The sequence below is a fragment of the Rhinatrema bivittatum genome, chromosome 4 (assembly GCF_901001135.1).
Source record: "Rhinatrema bivittatum chromosome 4, aRhiBiv1.1, whole genome shotgun sequence".
Lineage (NCBI taxonomy): Eukaryota > Metazoa > Chordata > Amphibia > Gymnophiona > Rhinatrematidae > Rhinatrema > Rhinatrema bivittatum.
The window spans coordinates 144,755,274-144,781,293 of NC_042618.1; the positions used below are offsets into that span (position 1 = coordinate 144,755,274).

Genomic DNA, 26,020 nt, shown 5'->3' on the forward strand with positions numbered 1-26,020 from the left:
ATTTTCTCATGATACCTTGCGCTCTGTGATAATGGCTGTGCAGTCGGGGGAATATCTGATCTCTCTGAATCTGTATGAGGCCTACCTCCATATTCCCATTCAGTTGGAGCACCAACGTTTTCTGCATTTCGTTGTGGTGGGGCACCATTATCAGTTTCAGGCGATGCCTTTTGGTCTAGCCACCGTTCCCAGAATTTTTTCCAAGGTTATGGTGGTGGTGGCAGCAGAGTTGAGAAAGGATGGATCCTAGTTCACCCTGTTAAGTGCCAAATTATGCTTAGATTTTGTAGAAAGTATAATTTTTTATTGATCAATAAAAGTATTCTTGGGAGATGCTGGATGCCCTTTCTCTGGCAAACTGACCACCAGCATCTCATTATATACATGAACTGATCCTTCTTTTATAGGTAAAATACAATATAGTACTAGGTTAGAAATTCTAAAAGTGTGTGACTACCCAGAGAATCATTTACATTGATTGCCATGTCAACAGCATGATAGATTATCCCTAAACTACCCTGATTATTTCTCCAAGGTGGGGCCCATTTACTATCACTCTGTAGAAAGTCCTTTGTTCTGTTAGAATCTTGTTGGTCAGGGCAATTATCACATCTTAGGCTGTGTTTATAGATGCCCCTGTAGTGACAGCCTAGCCTGAAGTTCCAACTGTTTCCTTCTGCTTTTGCGACCCTATAATTAGGCATCACAAAGTGTTGCCAGCTTCAGCTGCTGTCCAGATGTCCTTGGAATTCCTGCAGGTCAGGCTCAGTAAGACATTTGAAGTTCACAGAGCCAGAAAGGCTAAGATAGCAGAGGATTCTGGGTCAGTTGCCATCTCCATGTTGGTCTCAAGCTCAGGCACACATATCAACCCGTATTTGAACGACTGGCTGATTCGAGTCAAGTCTCTGGAAGAGAGCTGCCTGATGACCCGCAGCTACAAAGGGAAAAGAGGTGCAACAGCCATGGACATTGTTAAAAAATACCATCCTAGAAGCATAGACCAGATGTATTCCATGCTTTAAGAAAGCATGGAATACTTTCACCTCACCTTTTAACCAGCATGGTTAAAAGGTGAGGTGAAAGAGGCTATTTTAGCCAAAAGACCTTCATTCAAAAACTGGAAGTAGGATCCTTCAGAAGAAAACAGGGTAAAGCATAAGCATTGACTAAGAGAAAATTTGAAAAGAAGATAGCCATACAGGCAAAAACTCACAATAAAAACTTTTTAAAATATATCCAAAGCAGAAAGCCTGCAAGGGAGTCGGTTGGACTGTTGGATGATCAAGGGGGTTAAAGAGAAGATAAGGCCATTGTGGAAAGATTAAATGATTTCTTTGCTTCAGTGTTTACTGAAGAAGATGTTAGAGAGATACCCGTTCCGGAGAAGGTTTTCATGAGTGATGATTCTGATCAACTGAACCAAATCACGGTGAATCTGGAAGATGCGGTAGGCCTGATTGACAAGCTGAAGAGTAGTAAATCACTTGGATTGGATGGTATACACCCCAGGACTCCAAAATAACTAAAAAATGAAATTTCAAAACTATTAGTAAAAATGTCTAACCTATCATTAAAATCATCCAATGTACCTGAAGATTGGAAGATGGCCAACGTAACCCCTATATTTAAAAAGGGATCCCAGAGTGATCCAAGAAACTATAGTCTGGTGAGCCTGACTTCATTGCTGGGAAAAATGGTGGAAACTGTTATAAAGAATAAAATCACAAAACATTTAGATAGACATGGTTTGATGGGACACAGCCAACATGGATTTACCCAAGGGAAGTCTTGCTTCACAAATCTCCTACATTTTTATGAAGGGGTGAATAAACATATGGGCAAAGGTGAACCAGTAGATGTGGTATATTTGGATTTCCAGTAGGCATTCGATAAAGTCCCACATGAGAGACTTCTATGATAACTAAAAAGTCATGGGATAGGAAGTGATGTCCTTTTGTGGATTGCAAATTGGTTGAAAGACAGGAAACAGAGAGTAGGATTAAATGGTCAGTTTTCACACTAGAAAAAGGAAAACAGTGGAGTGCCTCAGGGATCTGTACTTGGACTGATGCTTTTTAATATATTTATAAATGATCTGGAAAGAGGTTTGACGAGTGAGGATATCAAATTTGCGGATGACACAAATTATGTGGAGTAGTTAAATCTCAATCGGATTGTGATGAATTGCAGGAGAACCTTGTGAGACTGGAAGATTGGGCTTCCAAATGGCAGATGAAATTTAACGTGGCCAAGTGTAAAGTGATGCATATAGGGAAAAATAACCCTTGCTATAGTTACACAATGTTAGGTTCCATATTAGGAGCTACCACCCAAGAAAGAGTTCTAGGCAACATAGTGGATAATACATTAAAATTATCAGCCCAGTGTGCTGTGGCAATCAAAAAAGCAAACAGAATGTTAGGAATTATTAGGAAGGAAATGGAAAATAAAACAGAGGATGTCATAATGCCTCTGTATCGCTCCATGATGAGACTGCATCTTGAATATTGTGTGCAGTTCTAGTCACTGCATCTCCAAAAGGATATAGCTTCACTAGAGAAAGTGAAGAGAAGGGCAATCAAAATGATATGGGGCATGGAATTGCTGCACCATGAGGAAAGGCTAAAGAAGTTAGGGTTGTTCAGTTTGGAGAAGAGATGACTAGGGGGGATATGATAGAAGTCTAAAAAATCATGAAAGGTCTTGAACAAGTTAATGTAAATCAGTTATTTACTCTCTCTGATAATAGAAGGACCAGGGGGCACTTTATGAAATTAGCAAGTAGATCATTTAAAACAAATTGAAGAAAATTCGTTTTCACTCAGCGCATAATTAAACTCTGGAATTTATTGCCAGAGGATGTGGTTTCAGCAGTTAGTGTTTCTGGGTTTAAAAAAGGTTTGGATAAGTTCCTAGAGCTTAAATCCATAAACTGCTGTTAGGGTAATTAATAAGCAATAGTAGCTTGTAATCTATCTAATGTTTGGATACTTGCCAAGTACTTGTGACTTGGATTGGCCACTGTTGGAAACAGGATACTGGGCTTGATGGACCCTTGGTCTGAACCAGAATGGCATTTCTTATTTTCTTATGCTCTCACCTGCTGTGGTGGTTGCAGGAGGATCATCTGAGAGAGGGAGTTTCCATGACAACACCAGACTGGTTGATACTCATGACAGATTCGACTCTCCAGGGTTGGGGAACTCACTGTCAGGAACTAACAGCACAAGGGCACTGCAATACAGAAGATTCTCTCTGGAACATCAATCGCCTGGAAGCCCAGGCAGTCCGGTTGGCATGCTTGCAGTTCAGCGAAAGACTGCAGGGCCAAGCAGTTTGAATAATGTCGGACAATGCAATGATAGTGGCTTACATGAATCAGCAGGGAGTAACCAAGAGCCAGCAAGTGTCACTGGAAATAGACCAACTTATGGAATGGGCAGAAGGGCATCTCCAGGTGATTTCGGCCTCTCACATTGCAGGAAAAGACTATGTAAGAGCAGACTTTCTCAGCCGGTAGAGGCTAGACCCAGGAAAATGGGTGTTGTCAAATGATGTGTTTCAGCTGATAGTGGATCGCTGGGGCCTTCCATTCCTAGACCTGCAAAATGCAAAGGTTCCTCACTCCTTCAGTTGCAGGATAGATTCAAAGTTCTTGGATATTGATGCTCTCGTACAAGTCTGGCCGGAAGACAAGCTGCTGTATGCCTTTCCCCTGTGACTCCTGTTGGGCAGAATAATTTGCAGGATCGAAGGCCACAAGGGAACGGTGCTCCTGGTGGCACTGGACTGGCCCAGAAGACTATGGTATGCGGATCTGCGAAGACTCGTGGTAGAGACCCCCTTCGTCTTCTGCCACATAAGAATTATGCAGATCTGCGAAGACTTGTGGTAGAGACACCCTTCGTCTTCTGCCACATAAGAATTATGCAGATCTGCGAAGACTTGTGGTAGAGACACTCTTCGTCTTCTGTCACATAAGAATTATGCAGATCTGCGAAGACTTGTGTTAGAGACACCCTTTGTCTTCTGCTGCACAAGAATCTGTTGCAGCAGGGGCCTGTCCTTCATAAAGATCTGACTCGATTTTGAGTTACAGTATGGCCCTTGAAAGGGCTCGCTTGTTGAAGCAAAGTTATTCTTTTGCAGGGATTGCCATCTTGCTACGAGCTCGAAAGTTCTTCACTTCCTTAACCTATGTGCAGGTTTGGCAAGTATTTGAGGCTTGGTTTGAGGATTAAGCTGTATTTCCTCGTTTGGTGAGGATCCTGCTCATTTTGGAATTTTTGCAGGATGGGTTAAAAATAAGGGGTTGGTCCTTAATTCCTTGAAGGTACAGGTTGCAGCTCTAACCTGTTTCAGAGGCCTGGTCAATGGTGAATCCTTATTATTTCATCCTGATGTGGCCTGTTTCTTGAAGGGTGTGAAACATCTTCTTTGTCCTTTACGGTTACCTACCCTTGTGGAGTCTTAACCTGGTATTGGATTTCTTGGCAGGCTCTATGTTTTGACCGCTAGGTAGCTTTTCCTTGCAGCTGTTGACCTTGAAAAAGGTGTTTCTGGTGGCGATATGTTCTGTGTGCTGAATTTCCAAGCTGCAGACTTGGGTGACTCCAGGAGCAATATAGCTCCGTACTGTTCCCTGTTTTTTGCCTAAAGTGGTCTCGGATTTTAACTTGAATCAGTCCATTTCCTTGCCATCATTGGGTAAGGGAAAAGATGCAGAAGAGTATTGCCTGTTGCGTCCTTTGCATGTCAAGAGACATGTCCTGTGGTATCTAGAAGTTTCTCAGCCTTCGGAAAGATGGATTGCCTGTATGCCCTTCATGGTGGAAGAAAGCAGGGCGAACCAGCTTTGCAGGCTACAATAGCTCGCTGGATAAGGAGGTAGTCACGGCCGTGTATGTAGAGGCTGAAAAGCCATTGCCTACTCAGGTTAGGGCTCATGCTGTGTCATGGGCGACGTTTAGATTGTTGTCTACTGACGACATTTGCCAAGCTGCAACGTGGTCCTCCTTTCTCACATTTTCCAGGTAATATCATCTAGATGTGCAGGCCCATGAGGATTCAGCCTTTGCACAAGCAGTGTTGACTAGACCATAGGCAGCTTCTCACCCTAGTTGGGAGTAGCTTGGGTATATGCCACTGGTCCTGAGTCCATCTGTCTACATGCTAGGAAAGGAGAAATTACTACTTACCTGATAATTTTGTTTTCCTTAGTGTAGGCAAATGGACACAGCTTCCCCCCCTTGGCTGCCAAATGATTGGTTTAATGGTTCTCCTGTGGGGCTGTGTGTTCTGGGAGATTACTGGTAAGTGTTCATCTAGTCCCTAGATTGGGGTAATACATTCATAACTTGAGTTTTGTGTTTCCTATTGGTTGAATACAGTAATGGTTGACTGTTTTTAATCAAGTTTTTTGCTAATCTGTTCAGAGTTGCTTTTCAAGAGAGTACTGGTGGGCTGATGTTGCTGCAGGAGTATATATATGACGGTCAGCTTGCTCCGTCTCCATCTGCTGGCAGAGGTACATAACCCATTGGTCCTGAGTCCATCTGTCTGCACTAAGGAAAACAAAATTATCAGGTAAGTAGTAATTTCTCCATCTTAATAATCAGAGTTAATCTTTGGCCTTAATACTCATTGCCAGTTCTACAGCAATGATGTGAGCAATTAGTGGAATTATGTTGTCTTGATATAATTAATAAACTTGGAAAAATGTTATCTGGCAGTCTGTGGATGTTTGTAAAAAGTCAACAATTGAAATGTTAAAATTTTCCTATGTGTTTTGTACTTTGGAATATTTTTGTTCTAAATATTTCTCATTGAAGTATATTAATTTCATACCTTATTTAGTTTTTGTGTTTAAGCTGTTCAGTACCAAAACTTTGACTAATTTCATACCAGTGCATGAAACTTTAAAAACTAATTAGAAATTACTTTTGGAAATTCCTTATAGGTATATATTTTTATGTAATAATTATTAAGCCTATATATGGTATGGTTGTAAGTGTATATTTTATTTTGTGATCTGCCAGAAAGAAAGTGGAGTAAGTTCAAGCACACATCAATTAGTAGTCAGACAGTAAGGATTGTAGTCCCATAATTTCTCCAATTTGCAGGAGTTCATCAAATATTGAATAAAAAGGTTAACAGACCAAAGTTCAGTACAATTCTTATTTAATCACAAAAAATATAATGTTCATTTAAGCAATGAGGTACATCAAATTAATAATTCACTGTATCAAGAAGTGGACTCTGTCCTTATCAGCTTATGCCTCCTAAGGACAGAGTCTATAAGGTGCCACCTGCCTCTTGTAATTTTTGCTACACCAGACTAACACAACTATCCCTCTGAAACTTAGGGACATTTTTTCTTTATTGCAAGTTGTTTTTAACTGCACAGTATAATACCTGAAAATGCAACAGTGGGTAATAATATTTCATTTTTCCTGTTGATGGCAACTCTACTTATGCAACCAAGCATACTACAAGCACCAGGTTAATAATTTTACTTATGGAAATAAGCATACCATCAGCAAGAAAAAAAGAGGTAACATAACCCTCTAGCAGTCCTGTATTTATCAGTAGGCACCCATTATGTTTATGCCTAGGATGGCAAACATTTAGGGGCAGCAGACCAACTGAGATTTTCCACCTTCCAACTCTGCTGAAGCTCATTCCCTGCTCTCCTGAAACAGATTCTTACAAAAAATGTAGTAGTGAATACACCAAAAGTGCCTTTCTATAGCACTACTTGATGTATGCTACAAAAACTAGACAACCCCTTCTCAGTAGATCTTACAATTTAATCAAGACAAGCATACAGGGCAAAAGAGACTTTGGAAATTCCATGTATTAAAACAATGGTTAATATTAATGAGGCTGTAAATGGGACAATTGGTGAGTGGGTTTTTAGATAGGATTTAAATAGAGGAGAGGAAGTGAGGAGCTGCAGAGTGACGGCTCTTTGTAGATGAGTAAAAGGAGCTTGAACTGTATGTGGGAAAGAATAGGGAGCCAATGTAGTAACATGAGAAGATAGGTTATACGAATGTAATGACTTTGACAAAAGATAAGTTGTGCAACTGAATTTTGGATAGATTTTAGTGGAGAGAGGTGGCTCACTGGAAGTCCTCTGAGGAGCAATAGTCTTAAGTGATAGGTAATGAGAAAATAGATAAAGATTCTGGTAGTGTGTTCAGAAAGGATGGGATGTTCTAGAGAAAGAAACAGCATATTTTAGCAGTGTTTTGGATATGTGTAGAAAAGGAGAGAGAGAGGAGTCGAAGATGACTCCAAGTTTACAAGTTGAGGGGACTGGGAGGATTGTAGTGTTATCCACAGAAATAGATAAAGGAGGCAGAGGGAAAGATAAGGCGATCGGTCTTGGCCATATTGAGTTTAATATGGCGGTGGGACATCCAGGCAGCAATATCAGACAAGCAGGCTGAGATTGAGACCGGATTCCTGGTGAAATTTCTTGTGTTGAAAGGTAAATCTGGGCATCATCAGCAGAATGATGACATTGAAAGGCATGAGAGGACATCAGAGCAACAAGGGAATTATTATTCAAAGAGAAGAGGTCTCAAAACAGAAGCCTGAGGCACACCAATTGATTGTGGGATGGCAGTAGAGGAGGATCTGCCAGAAGAAACACTAAAAGTGTGATGGAAGAAGTAAGAAGAGAACCAAGACAGGACAGAGTAAGAAGAGGTCTGTAGTGATCAACAGTGTCAAAAGTAGCACATAAGTCAAGGCATATAAGGACTGAGTAAAGTGCTTTGGTTTTAGCCATAAACAGGACATTGGAGATTTTCGCAAGGGCTGTTTCTGTGAAATTTAGAGAGTGAAAATCAGACTGGAGTGGATCAAGAGGGCTTGAAATGAAAGAAAGTCAAGACAGGAGGGGTGGACAGCATGTTCAAGTAGTTTGGAAGCAAAAGGGAGGATGGTGATGGGATGATAGTTGGCTGGACAGATAGAGTCCAGTGACGAGTTTTTGAGGTATGGTATGATCACAGCATGTTTAAAGGCAGCAAGAACAGTAGCAGTCGAAAGTGATAGTCTGAGGATGTGACAATTGGAACGGCTAATTGCAGTGAAGATAGAACTGAAGAACTGGGTGGAAATAAGGACAGAGGAACAAGTGAGTTTGGATGAGGAGAGAAGATGGGCAGTTTCCTCTACTGTGACTTCAGAAAAGGAGGGGAGAGTGTTAGAGGCCAGGGGAAAGGTAGAGGAAAGAAAAGGGGGAGAGGGAGGTAGAGGTGACCTGGTTGAGAACTTAAGATTAATTTAGTGAATCTTGTGATGGAAATAGTCAGCTGTAGTTAGGGCAGAAAGTGGAGGCGGGGAGAATGGTGGTGAAGGAATTTTAAGGAGGGAATTGAGTATGGCAAAGAGACAGCGAGTGTTGGATGCAAGTGAGTTTGACAGATAGATGTAGTAGTCATACTTGGCAAGCACAATAGCAGATTGGAAGGATGTCAGGATGAATTTGAAATGTATGAAGTCTGCATGGACACAGAATTTTTGTCAGAGACATTCTTCAGAATGGGCCCAGGAACATAAGAAGTGAATTCTAGGAGTGAGCTAAGGTTGGGGTATGTTGTGCCGTACAGGAAGGATAAAGGGGAAGGGTAAGAGTGTCTAAAGCAGAGGAGAGTTTAGTGTTGTAAGATGAAACTGCTTTGTTAACTGACCCAGACAATTCAGTGGATGGAAGGAGAGGTGAAACATTAATGGAGAGGATATAAGGGTTGACAGCTTGGAGATTTTTGAAGGTGTCTGAATGAGTCTGTGGTATAGGCTAGTTTAGTTTGAAAGTTATCAGATAATGGTCTGAGAGAGGAAGAACTGAAGTGGAGAAGGCTGAGAGACAGCAGTTGGAGGTAAAGATTGGGTCAGGGCAGTGGCCATTCTTGCGAGTAGAGGTGGTAGAGCACAACTGGAGATGAAGTGAGGATGTTAAAGTCACCAAGAATGAAGGAAGAGGAAGAAGGAAAGCCAGGAGTCAGTCAGTGAGAAAGGAGGAAGGGTATTTATAAGGTGGGATCAATCGATAACAGCTACCTGGAGAGATAGTAGGGGGAATAGTCAAATTCAAAAGTTTATGCGTACAAATCCCTTTAGATGAAGAGAAAGGAAGCCCCATAAAACCTTGTCAATTGAAATAAAATAATTTGTGAAAAAACGGTGAGACCGCACCTGGAATACTGTACAATTCTGGCTGCCGCATCTCAAAAAAGATATAGTTTTGATGGAGAAGGTTCAGAGAAGGATGACCAAAATAATAAAGGGGATGGAACAGCTCCCCTATGAGGAAAGGCTGAAGAGGTTAGGGCTGTTCAGCTTGGAGAAGAGACTGCTGAGTGGGGATATGATAGAGATCTTTAAGATCATGAGAGGTCTTGAACCAGTAGATGTGAATCGGTTATTTACACTTTTGAATAATAGAAGGACTAGGGAGCACTCCATGAAGTTAGCAAGTAGCACATTTAAGACTAATCGGAGAAAATTCTTTTTCACTCAACGTACAATAAAGCTCTGGAATTTGTTGCCAGAGGATGTGGTCAGTGCAGTTAGTGTAGCTGGGTTCAAAAAAGGTTTGGATAAGTTCTTGGAGGAGAAGTCCATTAAAGGCTATTAATCAAGTTTACATAGGGAATAGCCACTGCTATTAATTGCATCAGTAGCATGGGATCTTCTTAGTGTCTGAGTAATTGCCAGGTTCTTGTGGCCTGGTTTGGCCTCTGTTGGAAACAGGATACTGGGCTTGATGGACCCTTGGTCTGACCCAGCATGGCATGTTCTTATGGAGTGGCCCCCTCCAAGAAAGAAAAATAGTGAGATTGAGGTGGAAGAAGGGATCAAAACCTACAGGAGGGGAGAGCAGCAGTTCAACACACCACTGTGGCTTACTGTGTGAGGTGTATGGGAGAAAATATGACCTCCATGGCTGTCAGCAGCAACTAAAGCAGAGTCCTCAGGAGATAGCCAGGTTTCAGGCAAGGCAATGAAGAGTATGAGTGATAAAAAAAAAAAAAGTTATGAACATAGGCAAGCTTCTTGGAAACAAAGTGGGCATTCCACAGGGAGCACGAGAAAGGAAGAGAAGGGGGAATAGTGTTAAGATTGGAGGAGTAATGGTTTGATATGCACTGATGAGGTGAAAGTTGTCTTGGAAGACCAGGATTGGAATTAATATCCGTGTCTGAGAGTAGGAGGAGAAGCAGGAGAATATGTAAGAGATAGAAGTGTGGTGATGTTCAGTACCGTGTTCCGTTCTGTTGACCGTACGTCTGTAAAGACATTGAGAGAATGAAAAGTGGTTTGGAAGAGGGCTACAGAAATGGGAAAGGGCCTAGAACCAAAGGCTGGAGATACTCAAAATGTGCTCATTGGTAGAAAGAAGGAAAAGAGGGGTGTATGATAGAAAAATGCAAATATTTGGTAGGCTTTAATAAATCATTGAAAAGTTTCCATAGCAAAGTAATTTCAAGGCCATTCCACCCCATCCCTTCCTCCTGCCCTCTCTCTACATTCTTTAAATATGAAAAAAAAGTGCCCATGGGCAGTCCAACCCTTTGCTCCCTCCCTCTCATTCCTTACAACAACAACACCAAAAAAAGGTTTCCCGGCAACAGGTTCCCTTCTTTCCCTCCCTGCTGGCCAAAAAAAGGGAGTATTGGGCTGGTGACTCCCCTTCCCTTCTGTTGTTGTTCATATGTTAAGAGTACAGAGTGAGGAAGGGGGAAAGTTGTACTGGCAGTGGGGCTGTTTTTGGTTTTTTTCCCCCATATTCTGAGTCGGGGAGAGAAGGAAAGGGTTGGGCTGGTCTCAGAGGGTTGTTGTTTTTTTATTTATTTATTTTTTTTAAGAGTGGGATGGAGAAAGAGTCAGACTGCTGCAGGGACATTATTTTTCATTTAAAGAGTCAGGAGGGAGAATGACTGAACAAATTTAGGCCCACTATTGCAATACCTCAGGTTGGCCAACTTAAATGTTTGGCTAGTGCTGAAAATCAGGACTGGCTCCCTAATTTTCTCCCCCCAACTGAACCCTGCTCCCAGGTCCATCCAGAATTCGACCTATTAAATATAGCCTCCTAGTGAAAAGAAAGGGCCGGATTTTCAGAGGGTTACGCGCGCCAGGCCTATTTTCAAAAGGCCCGGTGACACGCGTAAAGCCCCAGGCCTGCGCGCGGAATTTATAAAATTGGGCGCACACATGGGCGTGCTGAGTAGCGCGCCCACATGTACGCCCGTGCACTGCTTTGAAAATCTACCCCAAAGGGTCTATTTTTTCTGGTAGTAAAATATAGCGCTCCCCCCATCCCAAAACTGCTATATTCAAAAGACTCAGAGCTCTCCCCATTGCTGGATTATGCGGCCAAAGTGTAGGAAAAAGAAAAAAAGGGTTAACTGCCCCACCCCTTGTTAAAACAAAATAATTTGGTCATCTTCAGGGCCCCTCCCCCAGTTCCCCAAGTTACTTACTTTTATCCCTGGTTGTATAGTGATGAAGGCCACAGCACTCCCTTTGCGTCCGGGGCCAACAAAATCATTTCCAAAATGACGCGGGCCAACCTCGTGCACCCCTTTGCCCCCCCTCATCAAGTGAAGGAGCAAAGGGATGCCCAAGGCCAACCGGCACTATTTTGAAGTTGGACTCACCAGCCCAAATGGATAGGAGGCGATGCGACCTTCTCTACTAGGTCACCTGTGTTAAAAGTAAGAGGAGTGGGGTACTGAGGTGGAGTCCTGAAGGAAGCTGGGGGAGGGGGCAGATAAATTGGGAGGAGCTACCACCTACTCACATTTTTTGCACTTGGGTCATGTAATCCTGCAGCTGGATGGAGAGGGGGGGAGGAGGGAGGTTGAAAAGAGCGTCTCTAAAATAGACCCCCTACTGATTTTGATGCTCCATCAAGGGGGAAGCTCTGGGATCCCTTTTAAGGCCAAAGCTGGGGAGTGTCAGGAAGTGTGCTTGCATCTGCTCCTGGGAAAAGATTCTACACTCCTTGTGTCGTAGCAGACTTTCAGTCAAATAACACAGCTTCCAAATTTGAAGGCAAGTTGTTATTGATTTGCATAAATTTAACTTACAGTGAACTGATTTGCATGTATTTACATGTGTTTGCATGTATATCATCTCATTTTAATAACCGTGTTGCACCAGGTTTTTGAAGGCGCTGGATAGCATGTGTTATGTCTGTGTTAAGGCATTTACTTCGTGGTAAACACTGTTTACAGGGAGGGAAAGCTGTAACACAGTTTAATAAATACACCTTTAAAGGGATAAATTCAATCAGTTAGCCCAGCCAATTTTCAAAGGCTTTGATCTAGCCTGCTAGATCTCTTTGAATATTAACCTTTGTCTCTAGAGCAGTGTTTTTCAACTCTCTGAGGCCAGTTGGGTTTTCAGGATTGGCACAATGAATATACAGGAGATAGGTTTGAATACACTGGGTCTCCAATGCATGCAAATCTCTATCGTGCATATTCATCACAGATATCCTAAAAACTAGTCCAGTTAGGTGTGCCTCCAGGAGAGGGAAACACTGCACTACAGAATAAGATGAAACTACTTTAAAAAAAGAATTTTTATGGCTTCTTAACTTCTCCAAAATTCCAACAGTGCCATCTGGGGACATATTTAAAAGATACCTCATTGAGGTTCTCAAGATCCCTTTAGAGCAGTGGTCCCCAACCCTGTCCTGGGGGCCCACTAGCCAGTCGGGTTTTCAGGATATCCACAATGAATATGCATGAGAGAAAATTTGCATGCACCACCTCCATAACATGCAAATTTTCTCTCATGCATATTCATTGTGGATATCTTGAAAACCCGACTGGCTGGTGGGTCCCCAGGACAGAGTTGGGGACCACTGCTTTAGAGCACCTTCCCCCACCCTTTAAAATATACTATCTGTCAAACAGGGGCACAGGTGGAGATGGAAGAGCTCGGGGAACCCAGCAGTCTTTTGACAGACTGGATGTTTCTGATATTTTGGAGAAATTGCAAGCTGAGCTAGTGACTAGCTCCACCTTAACTGTAAATATTTTGGAGCCAGACAGAAAGTAGCTTCTAAAATTGTGCTTTTGCCTTACGCATTTTTTATGAATTAAAAAATCTTGAGTATTGCCAAATGAAACTCATTCCACTCAGTAAAGATGGAAATTTCTTTTGGAATTAAGGTCTAGGGTTTTACAATTAGGTGGTTGCTTTTTTCTGACATTTTATTGCAAATGTCTGATAAATTATCAAGATACTTGGTATTTCTTTTTTCCAATCTCTGTAGTTTCCTCCTGCTCATTGTTGCGCTTCCAGGCCAGTTGGAACCAGGCTGGGATCTGTCATCAAGCACCTTCATGTGCTATTACGGGGGGAGGGGATTTCCCCCCCTCTTATATATCCCCTTCCAGCTTCCTTTGCAGCAACATTCCTCCACCGGGGCTCCTTCAGGAAGCCTGCAGTCATGGCCCCTAAATGCAGCCACTAGCCGTTGCCATTGTGTAGTGACTATGACATCCTTTCCCCAGGGGCTGTGTTGAACGCTGCTTCTGCAGCTCCCCAGCCGTGGCCATCCTGGTGAGTGGAAGACGAGGTGGGAAGCAAACCCAGGTCCCTCTGCACAGCACTGCCACATAGCCATGGGGCTGGCCCTGCAATGTTCTTAAACCCTGCTCTACTAGCTAGTTTCCTAAGAGACAAACCTGCTTAATGTGCACCTAGCAGATCTTTTTGTTATGTCTTAGCTGGTAATTATTAGGTATGCGTTCTATAATTATTGTTGTCTCAGTATTCTACTTTTGTCTTGATTTCTGATATTTCTTTCTTATTTTCCCTCTTGACTTTTGTCTTGGAATTACCTTTATTTGAGGACTTGGGTATTTATATCTTTTCCCCTTCCAGGGGAGGGAATTGTATATTTCTGAAGCCTTTGTTGTTGTTATTGTTTCAAATGTTTATTTGTCTTGGACATGCAAATGTCGAATCCCTACAAAGGGGTTAATTTTCAGCCGCTGAAGAGTCTGCAGACTTTACGCTAATTTTCTAAGGGAAAGTACGCATGCACTTTCCCCTTGAAAATGACATCGGGAAATCTAGCCACACGTATTTACGCCTGCTGGTTTTTGCAGCTGGTTTCCTGGGTGGAAAAAAGTATGAAAAAAGTGTGTGCATAAGTCTAGAGTCCACCCAGACTCTGCTCTTGAACGCTTTATACGGATAAAGCAGAGCTTTACCCACATAATTATCTCTTTGAAAATACCCTCAGAAAGGTTTCTTTAAAAAAAAACAAAAAACATATATTGAAGCAGACCCTTCCCTCCGAGAAGCTAATGCTTCTAGTGGCGGGTCGCCATCAGCATAACGGTAATCATCAGATATTACCCGACGTTCTGTTTGCAGTCAGTTACATAAAAAGGACAAGCAGCCTCTTCCTTTTGTCGTGCAGCAGAAATGCATTGCCTTCTTCAGCAACGATCAGTACAATTCGCCATCAACTGTTACTTGCTTTCTATATTTGTCAAATTTTTTTTTTTTTTTTTTTTAGTTAGTTCATCCCCTACAACTGGCATTCGATTGGATCTTGTAACCTTCAGAAAAAGCCTGGTTGTTCCCTTTATTCACAATAAGATGCGTGGCGGCACGATGGCCAGAGAAATGGATTATTTTGCTCCTTTTTGGTCACCCTGAAAGTCATGAACTCTTTCAGAGAGGGGGGGAGTCGCAAGCATTGGAGTTGAGCCACCCGCCCTGTCCAAAAGAATTGTTCTGTGGAGTACGAAGGCCACCGTTTGGAAGTTTGTCATAGGGTAAACAGAGAAGAGATTTAAACTTAACTATTTTTAACAGGCAAAAATAGGGTTCTTTGATAATAAATCCAATCTTGCAGCTCCATTTATGAAATGCAGGTAAAGCTGTGTTAGGAGTTTGCTTGTGTGCTGGAGCTCAGGTGCTTACAGTACTGCGTTTGATAGAACTGCCGAGCCTTTCCCAAGGCTGCGTTGTTCCTGCTGGAAGGCACAGGTCGATAGCAGTTAAACAATCACAGATTCTTGATTTAGAAAAAAAAAAAAAAGAGAGGAAAGGGAAGTGTTAATAAAGAACCATCCGCGTAAATTCCTAGAAATGCAAAAGTACTGGAGAAATTCAAGACACAAATTAAAGGTAATTGAATAACAAGAAATAAAACAAAAAAAGAACCCAACTATATAGCTTGATTAAAAAGCCTTCTAACAAAATGGAATCCGAAAGCTGCTGCTGCTGTGTTTCTCTGCTGCTGAAGACACATTTTAACAGAGCTGATTAAAAACATATATCGAGCGATTTTGCTTCTGCCAGGAAAAGATCCGTAAATATGACATGCTAAAGAGACAGGCAAGTGTGTGCACTCACTGCCCCAATATCCCCCAGCGGGGGCCAGTGTGTCCAAGATTTAAGTTTGGAGGTTGGGAATTATCCCCTTTGCCCCTTCTAATCACCGCCCCTGGGTTGAAAACTCGTCCCCAGTGCATGGAGCAGAGTGGGAAATACAGAACTTTCTCACATACTCTCTCTCTCTCTTCCCATTTCATCACTTCTGTTCCCCTCCCTCATCCCAGGTTGTCTCCCCCTCCTTTACAAGCCTGATGCCAGCACTCTCCCCTTCCCCCCCCCCCCCCCCCTTTCTTACCTTAAGATACCATGGTCTGTTTCAATGTGGAGAGCATGCAATACCAGCAGTGGCCACCTGGTGTCAGCGCAGATCATTTATTTATTTATTTATTTATGTATAACATTTCAAGCCCACGCTACTCACAATGTTCAAGGCAAGCTACAACAAAACCATTCATAATCAAATCAAAACAAAAATACGGAGAAATACACAAAATGACTATTCCCACTTCTGCTTGTAGATATTCAATAAAAACACCCAAAACCATAAACTTGCACAAGTCTTAAACTACTCACGCTATTAAATAATAAAAGACAGCAGAAAGTATACAAGACCGACTAAAAAACACATTGCAGTAATAGGAGGGGAAAACTGACAAACATGCAAACTTTGCAACTGGCTTTTACGTATATTAGAGGATGTGAAATATTCCTTTTTAACATCTCGTCACTCTTATACTTCTATTTCTTGCCTACTTCCTCAGTTTAACATCCATCCTGCTCAATTGAATCATGGCATGGGAGAAAAGGAAATATATTAACTGGAAAGAAAAGCAGGAATTAAATACCTATGAGAACATTTATACATCCTGAGGAGTGGGATTAATAATTATTAACTGTGAATTATACTTCACAGTTTAAAAACTGTGTATCTGAGAGAGAAAGCTGTTTTGGATAGGCTGTGGCTTTAAGCCGTGATTGTTTTCAGTAAGAATAATCCTCCGATCTCCCCCCTCCCTCCCCCCCCCCCAAAAAAGCTAGAATCTCTGATTCTTAGCCATGGTTGTTGGATGGGATTTTTAATACTCTGTAATGGAGGACAGCCTTTTATAGAACAATCAATGCAAGCAGACCTGACTGCCAAAACATAAAAGAGCAGAGTCTTCTGAAACTGGCAGAAATGTTAACTGTGTTTGACCGTCAACGGTGAAAGAGATTATCAGATGGCGCATGTCAACCTGTTGCGGCTTTAAACGAGGTGTCCATGAAACCGAGGTGATCTGCTGTCAGGTGCCTGTCACAGAGACAGTTCCTCCTCCCTCCTCTGCTCCCACATTATGCCTCCCTTTAAAGGGAATGTGTTCTTAAGGATCCATACTGATCTCACCCCCCCCCCCTTCAAGTCCTTGCTAAAAGATGAGACAAGACTGGTGGTGATGTCAGCCTTGGCGTTTATCTGATCTTCGGTTGCTAGAAATGTGTGCCCCGTAATGAAAACCAACAAGGAAGCACAGGCGATGCCATTAAAGAATTATGTAGAGATGTGCAAACAATTTAAAGACAAGCTCAAACCAACTTGATTTCAGTTTTGCTTCAAATTTCATGAAATCTTTTTGGAATCCATCAAACTCTATACAGCAGATATATTTATTTTACATATTCAGTGAATTCTGATGGAATTTCAATATGTTAAAAAAAAAAAAGGTGTAGCACCAGTAGTAATGGGTTCATCTGTATTATGCAGGAGCAGATGTGCTAGAATATACTGTGCTATACTCCCTGCCTGTCTGCTATTGCTGTCATGAGTGTGAGAGTAACATTTAACACTTGTATTTTTATAGTATATAGACCTTGCACGATGCCAGTGGTACCAGACACATACAGGTCGACATTAAAAAAAAAGCTAAGTGCCTGACATAGGTACCTCAGTGCTAGGCATTTAAAGGTTGGTGAAATTTCAGCCAAGCTTAGGGACCTAAGGTTTAGGTTGAAAGTAGGTGTCTAATGCTAGGCGCCTAATACTGAGGTATGAAAATTTAGGTTTGCTATTAAGTTGACCACATTTAGGCTCCTAAGTTAAGCACCTAACATTGGAAATCAGTGCTGAGTGCCTACATTATTCCCTTACAGCTATCCCCGCCCACTTTTTAGATACCTAGTTAACATAAGCCCCTAAATGTAAGAGCTTACCAGGGGGAAATTCTCATTTAGGCATCTTTTGAATATCATCCTCATAGAAACTGACAGTGTACTACATCTACTAGTAGGTATGTCTGTGTAGCGTAGGTGTGATGTGCACTGACAGATGTTATGAATATGTAAGCCTATCTGCTGTTGCGGCTGCTACTGCCTGCTATGTGTGTGTAACATGCATGCTTTGTAACAACACTGTTTGTACTCTGTGAAAGAGCGTGCATGATGTCAGTTGTACGGACAGTACAGTGCAGACAACAGGATAACATCTGTATGTTAGAAGTATTTTCCATTAGGGCAAGATGAAGAGCCCTGCTTATGCGTGTGACCTTTGTAGACCCAAGCAAAACTGTGCCTGTATGTCTAAATACCCACCCGACCCTTTAAAGATGACCCCTTAGCTTCTCCCACCCTCCGAATCCCCCCAAAACATTTTTAAATTACCTGGTGCTCTAGTGGTGGTCCCGGGAGCGATCTCCCGGTCTCGGGCCGTTGGCTGCCACTCATAAAGATGGCGCCGATGGCCCTTTGCCCTTACCATGTGACAGGGTATCCATGCCATTGGCCGGCCCCTGTCATAAAGATGGCCGCCGCCATCTTTAAAGATGGCACCGGGCATCCAGTGCTCCTACCATGTGAAGGGGAAGATAAGGGGTCAATTTCAAAGGGAGAAAAAAATCTGATCGCTGGAGATGTGAATCGGAATCGGTTCCGATTCACATCGTTCATTTTTTTTAGTGAGGCCCGACCCTTTGAAATTGACCCCTTATCTTCCCCTTCACATGGTAGGAGCACTGGATGCCCGGTGCCATCTTTAAAGATGGCGGCGGCCATCTTTATGACCGGGGCCGGCCAATGGCATGGATACCCTGTCACATGGTAAGGGCAAAGGGCCATCGGCGCCATCTTTATGAGTGGCAGCCAACGGCCCGAGACCGGGAGATCGCTCCCGGGACCACCACTAGAGCACCAGGTAATTTAAAAATGTTTTGGGGGGATTCGGAGGGTGGGAGAAGCTAAGGGGTCATCTTTAAAGGGTCGGGTGGGTTTTTTTTTAATCGGGCCATCGGCGCCATTTTTGAGTGGCAGCCAAAATGGCGCTGATGGCCCGAGAGCGGGAGATCAGTTCCCGCGCCCCACTGGACCACCAGGTACTCGTAAAAAGTTTTGGGGGGTTCGGGGGGTGGGGGAAGGTAAGGGATTAGTTTTATAGGGTCGGGGTGGGTTTAGGGGTTGTTTTGGTGTGCCGGTTTTCCCGCCCTCCCCCCAAATAACTCCCGTTAGTGGACACTAATGGGAGTAACGATTTTTCACGATAAATCGTGAAAATTTCTATTGTATCGCGCACTGTACCGATTTTTGAAGATTTAAAAAATATCGGACGATTTTTTTAAATCGTCAAAAAACGATTCACATCCCTATTGTATATTCTCTGATTGTTCTCAGTGGTGCAACTATATTTTGCAATAAAAACTTCAGTGAACATATATTGAAATGTGCTACATTATGGCCCTACTTGCCTGCTGCTACTACTGGTTGCACTAGGGACTACTACTGCTACTACTCATGGATTCTCATTTTCTGATAGAGCCTTTTGATTTTGAGTCTTCCTAGCAACAGTAGCACTGGTGTTAAGTGGATTTGTTACCCTCCTATGTGGTCATGCGCTATGAGGTGACAGGAACAGACATGTGGTGCCAGCATGCTACTTTTTGTTTGAGCATGCAGCTTGCCTTGACTAACCATATACAGTATCTGCAGACCATGCAGTACACCTCAGGTATCATTCAAAACAGTTTGTCTGTGTTGAGTTCCTGGGGTGCAGTTGCAGGTCCCTGAACACTGACACTAGGTACGGCAGAGTGTTTTAATATTTTTAAAAATATGTATTATCTGGGAAGGAAAACAAAGTATTTTGTGCCAAAGTGAATTCTGCATTAAGTGCTTGATTCAACAAAATGGGTTCTTGTAGTAAGGTCTCTAGACCTTATTTATTTTTCAAGTGACCCCATTACAGATTACCTTTGAGTCAGGCTCTATAAACCTTTCCAAAAGGATATATAGGTTTAGAACTGAGGTGAGCAAACTATGGCCTGCAATCCACATTTGGCCCAGGGGCAGTTTTAATCCAGCTTGTGGTGGTGATTTGGGTCCCAGCCAGTGGCAGCGAGGGCATCTTACTTCTGACATTGTGAGGCTGGAAGTGACATCATCATCCCATTGGACCTTCATGTGCTCCTCAGATTTCTAGGATGCCCTCCCCTGCTCCTCAAACCCATGGAACCTTATTGCCCCCAACCTTGACTGGGCCCTCTGTGTGGCTCCCGGGACATAAGGTATGCCCACCCCTGGTTTAGACTGATCCAACTTCTTTACCCTCTTTGTCTTGTCCTTGTGCCTGATAGCTTTATGTAGTCAATGGGAAGCTGATAATGGCAGTGGGAGCTCAACAGCATATGTATTGGAGTCTTCATGAAGAATCTTCCATCTTTTCTTAGGATGGATAGAATATATGCAGTCAATGCTTCTAATTCTGCTTCATTCAATATTGGCTGTAAGCATACAACTTCAATATAATAAATGTACATTTAAATTCGACCCAGATGCCTTAAAATCCTCTCAATGACTTTGGATGAATTTTTTGTTCACCATTGGATGAACAAAGTAGGTTGATATGGAGTCGCTTACCCATTGCGTGGTTTAATAATATTTCCCTATGATAAGAATGAGGTGATTGACTCGGTCTTTCTACATTAGTTAAAAAAGGGATTCTTGTGATTTTTTTTTCCATAGTCACACCAGCCAGACTGAGGGGGAACCTCTTGAATGGGTTTGGAGGTCAAATAGATGGAAGATCATTTGCAGAGACTAACCTTGGCATGCAGGACTGCACAAACCATATAAACTGCACCAGGAAAGATGTGCCTCTTTGGGAATGGGGAGAGGAGAGGGAGCATGATGGTGAGACTGTATTTTGAAGATTCTATGATGTTATGATTATATGAAGGACTTGCACAGTAATTGAATGTTTACATTTATGAGCTTGCCCAGTTCCATATCCCACCCACACATCAAGATGCAACGTTGACTTGCTGCTTCTTCATAGAGTAGATTTACTATTGAGAAGATACCTGATGTGATCTGGGAAAGGAAAAACATCTTTTTGTCACTTGGAAATTGTGTACTAATGGTGTTCTCATGTGCTTTCTCTTTCAACATCATTTTCATGGGTTGAAGAGTGAGTGAAGGTTCAACCCTTGCTCCACAATCCCACTGCGTGTTTTTCCAACTGGCGATCTCAGAATTTGAACTCGTGGCCTTTGGGCTACAAACCAGTGACTCTACTACTAAGTTATGGCGACTTTACTGACTGAAGTAGTAGGAGAACCCTTTTTACTTTAGCCAAGCTGCTCATCACGACCTTTGCCCTATCACAATAAGGAATATTTTAGTGTTTTCTTAGATTGAGATTTTTTTTTTTTTTTTTTTTTTTTAATAAGGTGGAAGAGTTCTTGTTGGCTAAACCAGCAGCAAACAATTTCAGGTTTAGGAAGGCTTGAGAAAGCAAAAGTGTTTGAGTTGGGCACTGAAGAAAAAATGGCCAATTTCTGACAATATCATTTAAAGAATTTGATGGAAAGGAAGAAACAAAGATTTTGCATGCGCTTTTAAGTCATTCACTAGAGAAAATAAACATATTATTGAAAATGCCTTTATTTCATAGTGCTTCTGAAAAGTAACTTAAAAGAAAGAATGATTGCTGTGTTACTGTGTATGTTAATGAGATTTAAGTGTACATTCGGATGAAGATGTATGAATATTTTTTTTTTCATTGCTGTGATTACCACCCATCAGATGAAGTATGTAATTTGTGTAGGTGAGGATAAAAAACTGAAATTATTGGGTGTATTCCAAATATGTGAGTGAAGTTAAAGTCAGTGAAAGCAAAAAAGACATCAAATGAATGGCTTGTTTTAAAAAAAAAAAAAAAAGACATTTTATTTATTTATTTTTTCTGGGGGGAAAAAAAAAAAAAACAACACTTAGAAATCATCTCATTAACTCTTACTCCAAGAGTTGGGTTTTGATAACAATCAGTAAGTTAAAAAAAAAAAAAAAGCCATTGCTTAAAGATATCAAATCTTTGGTACGGGAGTTTCCATGTCAGGGGTTCTGCTTGACACAAATTTAAAGGGCCAGGTCGAAATCATGTAACTCACCACAAAATTCAGTGAGGCGACAATTTCTAACAAAGAATAAACTGTGAAAGCTGCAAAATTAGAACAGAAACATAAAACATAATAGCAGACAGGGTTTGGACTGTGAAAAACAATTGGCCCATGGGGGAAGGGAAGGAGGATACAGGAGCGGGAGGATTTTCTCTTCCTCCCCTCTCACCCACCCGTGGGTGATTCCCTCCCTCCTCCTTCACCTTACAGCCGGGCTTGTGGTTCCCGTTAGTCAAAACCCTTTGCACAATAGATCTCTTCTTTCCCACACACCTGGCTGTCCCTCTCGCCCACTTTCTAAGCATATTTCACTAGTTAGTCTCTCACTACATTCCTCCATTCACCACAAGTCTAACGTGTCTTGTCAGCTATATGATTCTCCTTCACAGCTGGTTAATTTTCTAACCCAATCGCTTCTTTCTTTTTTTTTTCTTTTTATGAATGGAATCGGCACTTACCCCCATTTCAGAGGGCACACACTGTTTGCATGTTGCCTGAAATGGCAAACCCTCTTTCCCCATTCAGCCACCTCTTTGCAAACTCCATAATAGGAATTTGAGAATTGTGGACACCTTTAGATTCTGTGTGGACTGAGGAGGGGAGTGTGCACATCAACATTCTCCCTTCCACTGCCCGCTGACACATTCTCCATCTCTTTCCCCTCCCCCCTCCCCCACCAGGGATGACTGCCCAAGCCCTACTCCAGCACACTCCCTCTTCCCTGGTTCCAGCAATTTCCCTCTTTCTAGCCACTGGTACACAGGGCTTGTGCGAGGATCCTCCCATAGCTGAGAAGGGCTCTTTGCTTCCTGTTCCAGCTTCTCTTCTCCCAGGCAGCCTGCATGGAGCCAGGAGAGCAGGGAGTGAGACAAACTGGAGCAGACAGGTCAGAGAAGAAAAATGCCGGTCTGCTTCCTGATCCAGCTCCTCCCCTCCTATCCTGCAAGGAAAGGAAAGGAAGGAGGTGAATGTGGAGTGGACAGAGCATACCAGATCAAAGAAGAGCTACTCTGCTCTCTATCAAGCTGCTCCCCTCATGTTGTTTCTCTCCCCAGGGCTGCCCTTAGAGAGGGCAAATGGGAGCTACCTGCACTATCATTTCAGCATTCCAAGGCTCTGCTGCGATTGATTCCTGCTGGCCCTGCACCCTCCTTAGGTCATCCCTGCTCCCAGGCAGCCTGCAGACACACAGGCCAGCACTAAAGTCTACCAGGGGATGCCCTGATTGGTCAATGAGCCCCTGAACAGATACAAGACTCTAAGGTCCAACTAGTCTGTCCAATTTATTTCCTTTGATAATAACATGGACACGAGCTGATTTCTATCTTTCCCTTCACTTCATGATAAAAAATCTCCTTATGTATAAGGAAATATAGCTGTATGATAGTGCAAGGTTTAAGATTAAGGCATCCTAGATCCTCAGATGGCAGATTAATGTGAATGAATTCCAATTGATTATGTCTGCAGCCAAAATGAAAGAATTTCCCTGTGTTTAATAAATAAAATGTTCCTATAGTAAAGCTACCTAAGTGTGTCTCCTTTTGGATAGCTATGTTTAGTTAACTGTGACTACTAGCTCACATCTGCCCAGTTTATTTATTAAAATGTATTTTGTACATTCTTTAATTGCAGAGAAAACAAAATATGAAATTATCGTATGTTCCTTCTATATCTGATATAATCAGGCAAGTAACTAACATTACCCTATGGTTATCTGGTTGGTGTTTTGGGGTAATGTCTTCCAAAAGCACATAGCTTGACCATCATATTCTGCTTTGTTGTGCATACAATTGAAAGATAAAACAGCAATAATAACCAGTGAGTATTTGGCTAATTGTACGGTATCATCTATGTAAAATATATAAGATAATTCCCTTGGTTACTATATCCCTGCTCCAAAGCGTTTATAGTTCAGATTGGTAGAGTAGAAGTTTAATTGACTTGCTAAAGGTCACATAGTGGTTGATAGGCAGTGGATCTGAGCAGGGGTCTCCAGTGTCACAGCTCTGTGCTCAAGTGTGCCTCGGTTGGGATGATAACATCCCCAGTACTTACAGTTAGGGTCCTGATGGTGCTATTGTTTTACTACTGATCTTTCCTAATAAAACTGCTGCTGATCTTCCAAACCTTGATTTTTGAGTCTCAATCTGCAAGTTGAAAAAGCATCTGAATTTATAGTGCAGACATTTGTGATAGTCTAAGAGGCAAAATGTGATTTACTTTTCCAGGAGTCAGATAAACAAAATGCAGTGTGAGAATTTGCATACATCTGGCTATGAAATACAATTACAGTTTAATTCCAGTTATGACCAGTGGTAATTTCACCTTCCACTTTTTCCCATTGGAAAAAAGGAAGCAAGTTCAAAAAGGTTCCATGTTGGTGACCTAACAGAAAATCACCACTGGGTGTCACTATTTTGTGCAATATGCTGTTAGCCAATCTGACAGCCACATTGTGTTGACTCTTGACATCATTAACTTCATCCCTTGCTAATTATGAGTAGGAGCCCATTAAATCAGCAACAGTTGTCTTACATACACCTTGATTTTGTAGTCTGCTACATTTTTCAAATTCAGAGGAAGCAGTGTGATCAGAGTAAAAATATATGTTAAACACTGTAATTTCTGTGAGCTGAAACCAAAATTAGACATTGTTGCACATCAACATGTCTCTGTCAGTTGCACAGAGTAATAAAATAACTAGAATGAAAATTATTAAAAGAAATACAAGAGGAACTTTATTATATATCGGGGTTGCTATTGCATACTGATTATAGCCTGAGAAAATGAAAATGTATCTTTAAGAGACATTTTCTCCTCAGACTCCAGTGGCTGCATTGATGTATTTTACAGCATAGTGAGCTATTTCCCTTACAGAACAGCCTTCTTACTGCAACAGCTTTGTAACCTGTAAAGATCAGATTGAATGTATTTGAATTAATATCTCGCTCTATAAGTTTTATCTCTCAAAGTCAAAATAGCCATTCTCATCAGCTGCTCAAGAAAATATTCTCAGCTAGAGCAACTCTGATCCAGAAACAATCTATCATTCAAGTCCCCTGATTATAACATGAATTGATATCTGAGTTTCCTACATACCGGGAGCTAATGCCCTAGCACACTGGTTTATTGAATCACAATGCCAAGTAAATTGATGTTCCAAAAATAAAATGTAGTCAGAATAATTACTTGGATACCAACTATTTATTATCAATACATTTTACCTAGTTGACTTGTAACCACTTGAAGAGAGTAGGGCTTCAGAGCTTATCAGTTTAGTCCATCCTGTTATGTCTTTCATAGAGTGACCAGGATGATTCATCTTAGTTTATGAGCCGCTTTAAACTTGTACCTCCTAATCCTTTCTATATTCAAGCATTTTGGCTCATCCTTTCAAAGCTGAGTGGATGGATAATACAGGCAGCTCTAGAATGGAATTCAATATCTCCATGATCTCCTGTGACATAATAATTAATTTACTTGTGCGTTTCTTTAGGTCACACTGCCTACCATATTTTAAAGGGAACAGTGCTTGCCCTCTATTTCATTCTAACCTTGAAGAAATCATTTTAGATCTTCCCCCATGGGAAAGGGATGGCTTACAAATTGGCCACTGACCACACCAAGGAGAGACAGAAGCAGGTTGATAAGAGGGGGGAATGGATCAGAGTGGAAGGGCAAGGGCAGGACACAAGGCTGGAAGAAAACAGGTTAGACCTTAGATGAATGATGCACATGCCAGACTAGTCTGGGATTATACAGCAAGTGCTTGGCTGACAAACAGTCCACCACAGGGTCCTCCTGCAGGCAAAATGGAACTATATAGAAATTAATGGCTCAGGATCCGCTCAGTAGAAATGTTCTGTACCGCCATGCGGAGGCCTTCACTTCAGTTACCAGGTCAGGTCCTTATTCTGTGGTCTGGCTAGGGAGTGGGGGGGGGAGAGGATGAAGTCCTAGCACTCATTCAGTGATGCCACCTAGTAGCTGGAATTAGGACCCATGATTGCAAGGTTCTGGAAAGAGCCCTGGTTCATGACCCCAAGCCGAGGAATGTCACTGCAATAACTAGACAAAAGTAAAATGGGGGGGGGGGGGGGGGGAATTAAAGAGCAGAGTAGGAAAGGGCCAAAAAAAGGGGAGGGTTTAAAAAAATGAATCCTTAGGATGGCGCTAAAGAGACTGACATTTCCCTTGCAGCTGTAGCT

At 42.1% G+C, this 26,020-nt stretch overlaps 1 protein-coding gene across 3 annotated transcripts in view; it reads left to right on the forward strand.

The window, feature by feature from the left end:
* The window catches only part of NPAS3 (neuronal PAS domain protein 3), a 1,664,600-nt gene that overhangs the window by 695,815 nt on the left and 942,765 nt on the right, over positions 1 to 26,020 (forward strand). For 2 of the 3 annotated variants that reach the window (XM_029598930.1, XM_029598932.1), the window contains one exon: positions 20,377 to 20,544. The exons of the other annotated variant lie outside the window; for it this stretch is intronic. In XM_029598930.1, the coding sequence (XP_029454790.1) occupies positions 20,377 to 20,544 (168 nt within the window). The remainder of the gene's footprint in view (positions 1 to 20,376; positions 20,545 to 26,020) is intronic. 3 annotated transcript variants of the gene reach the window in all.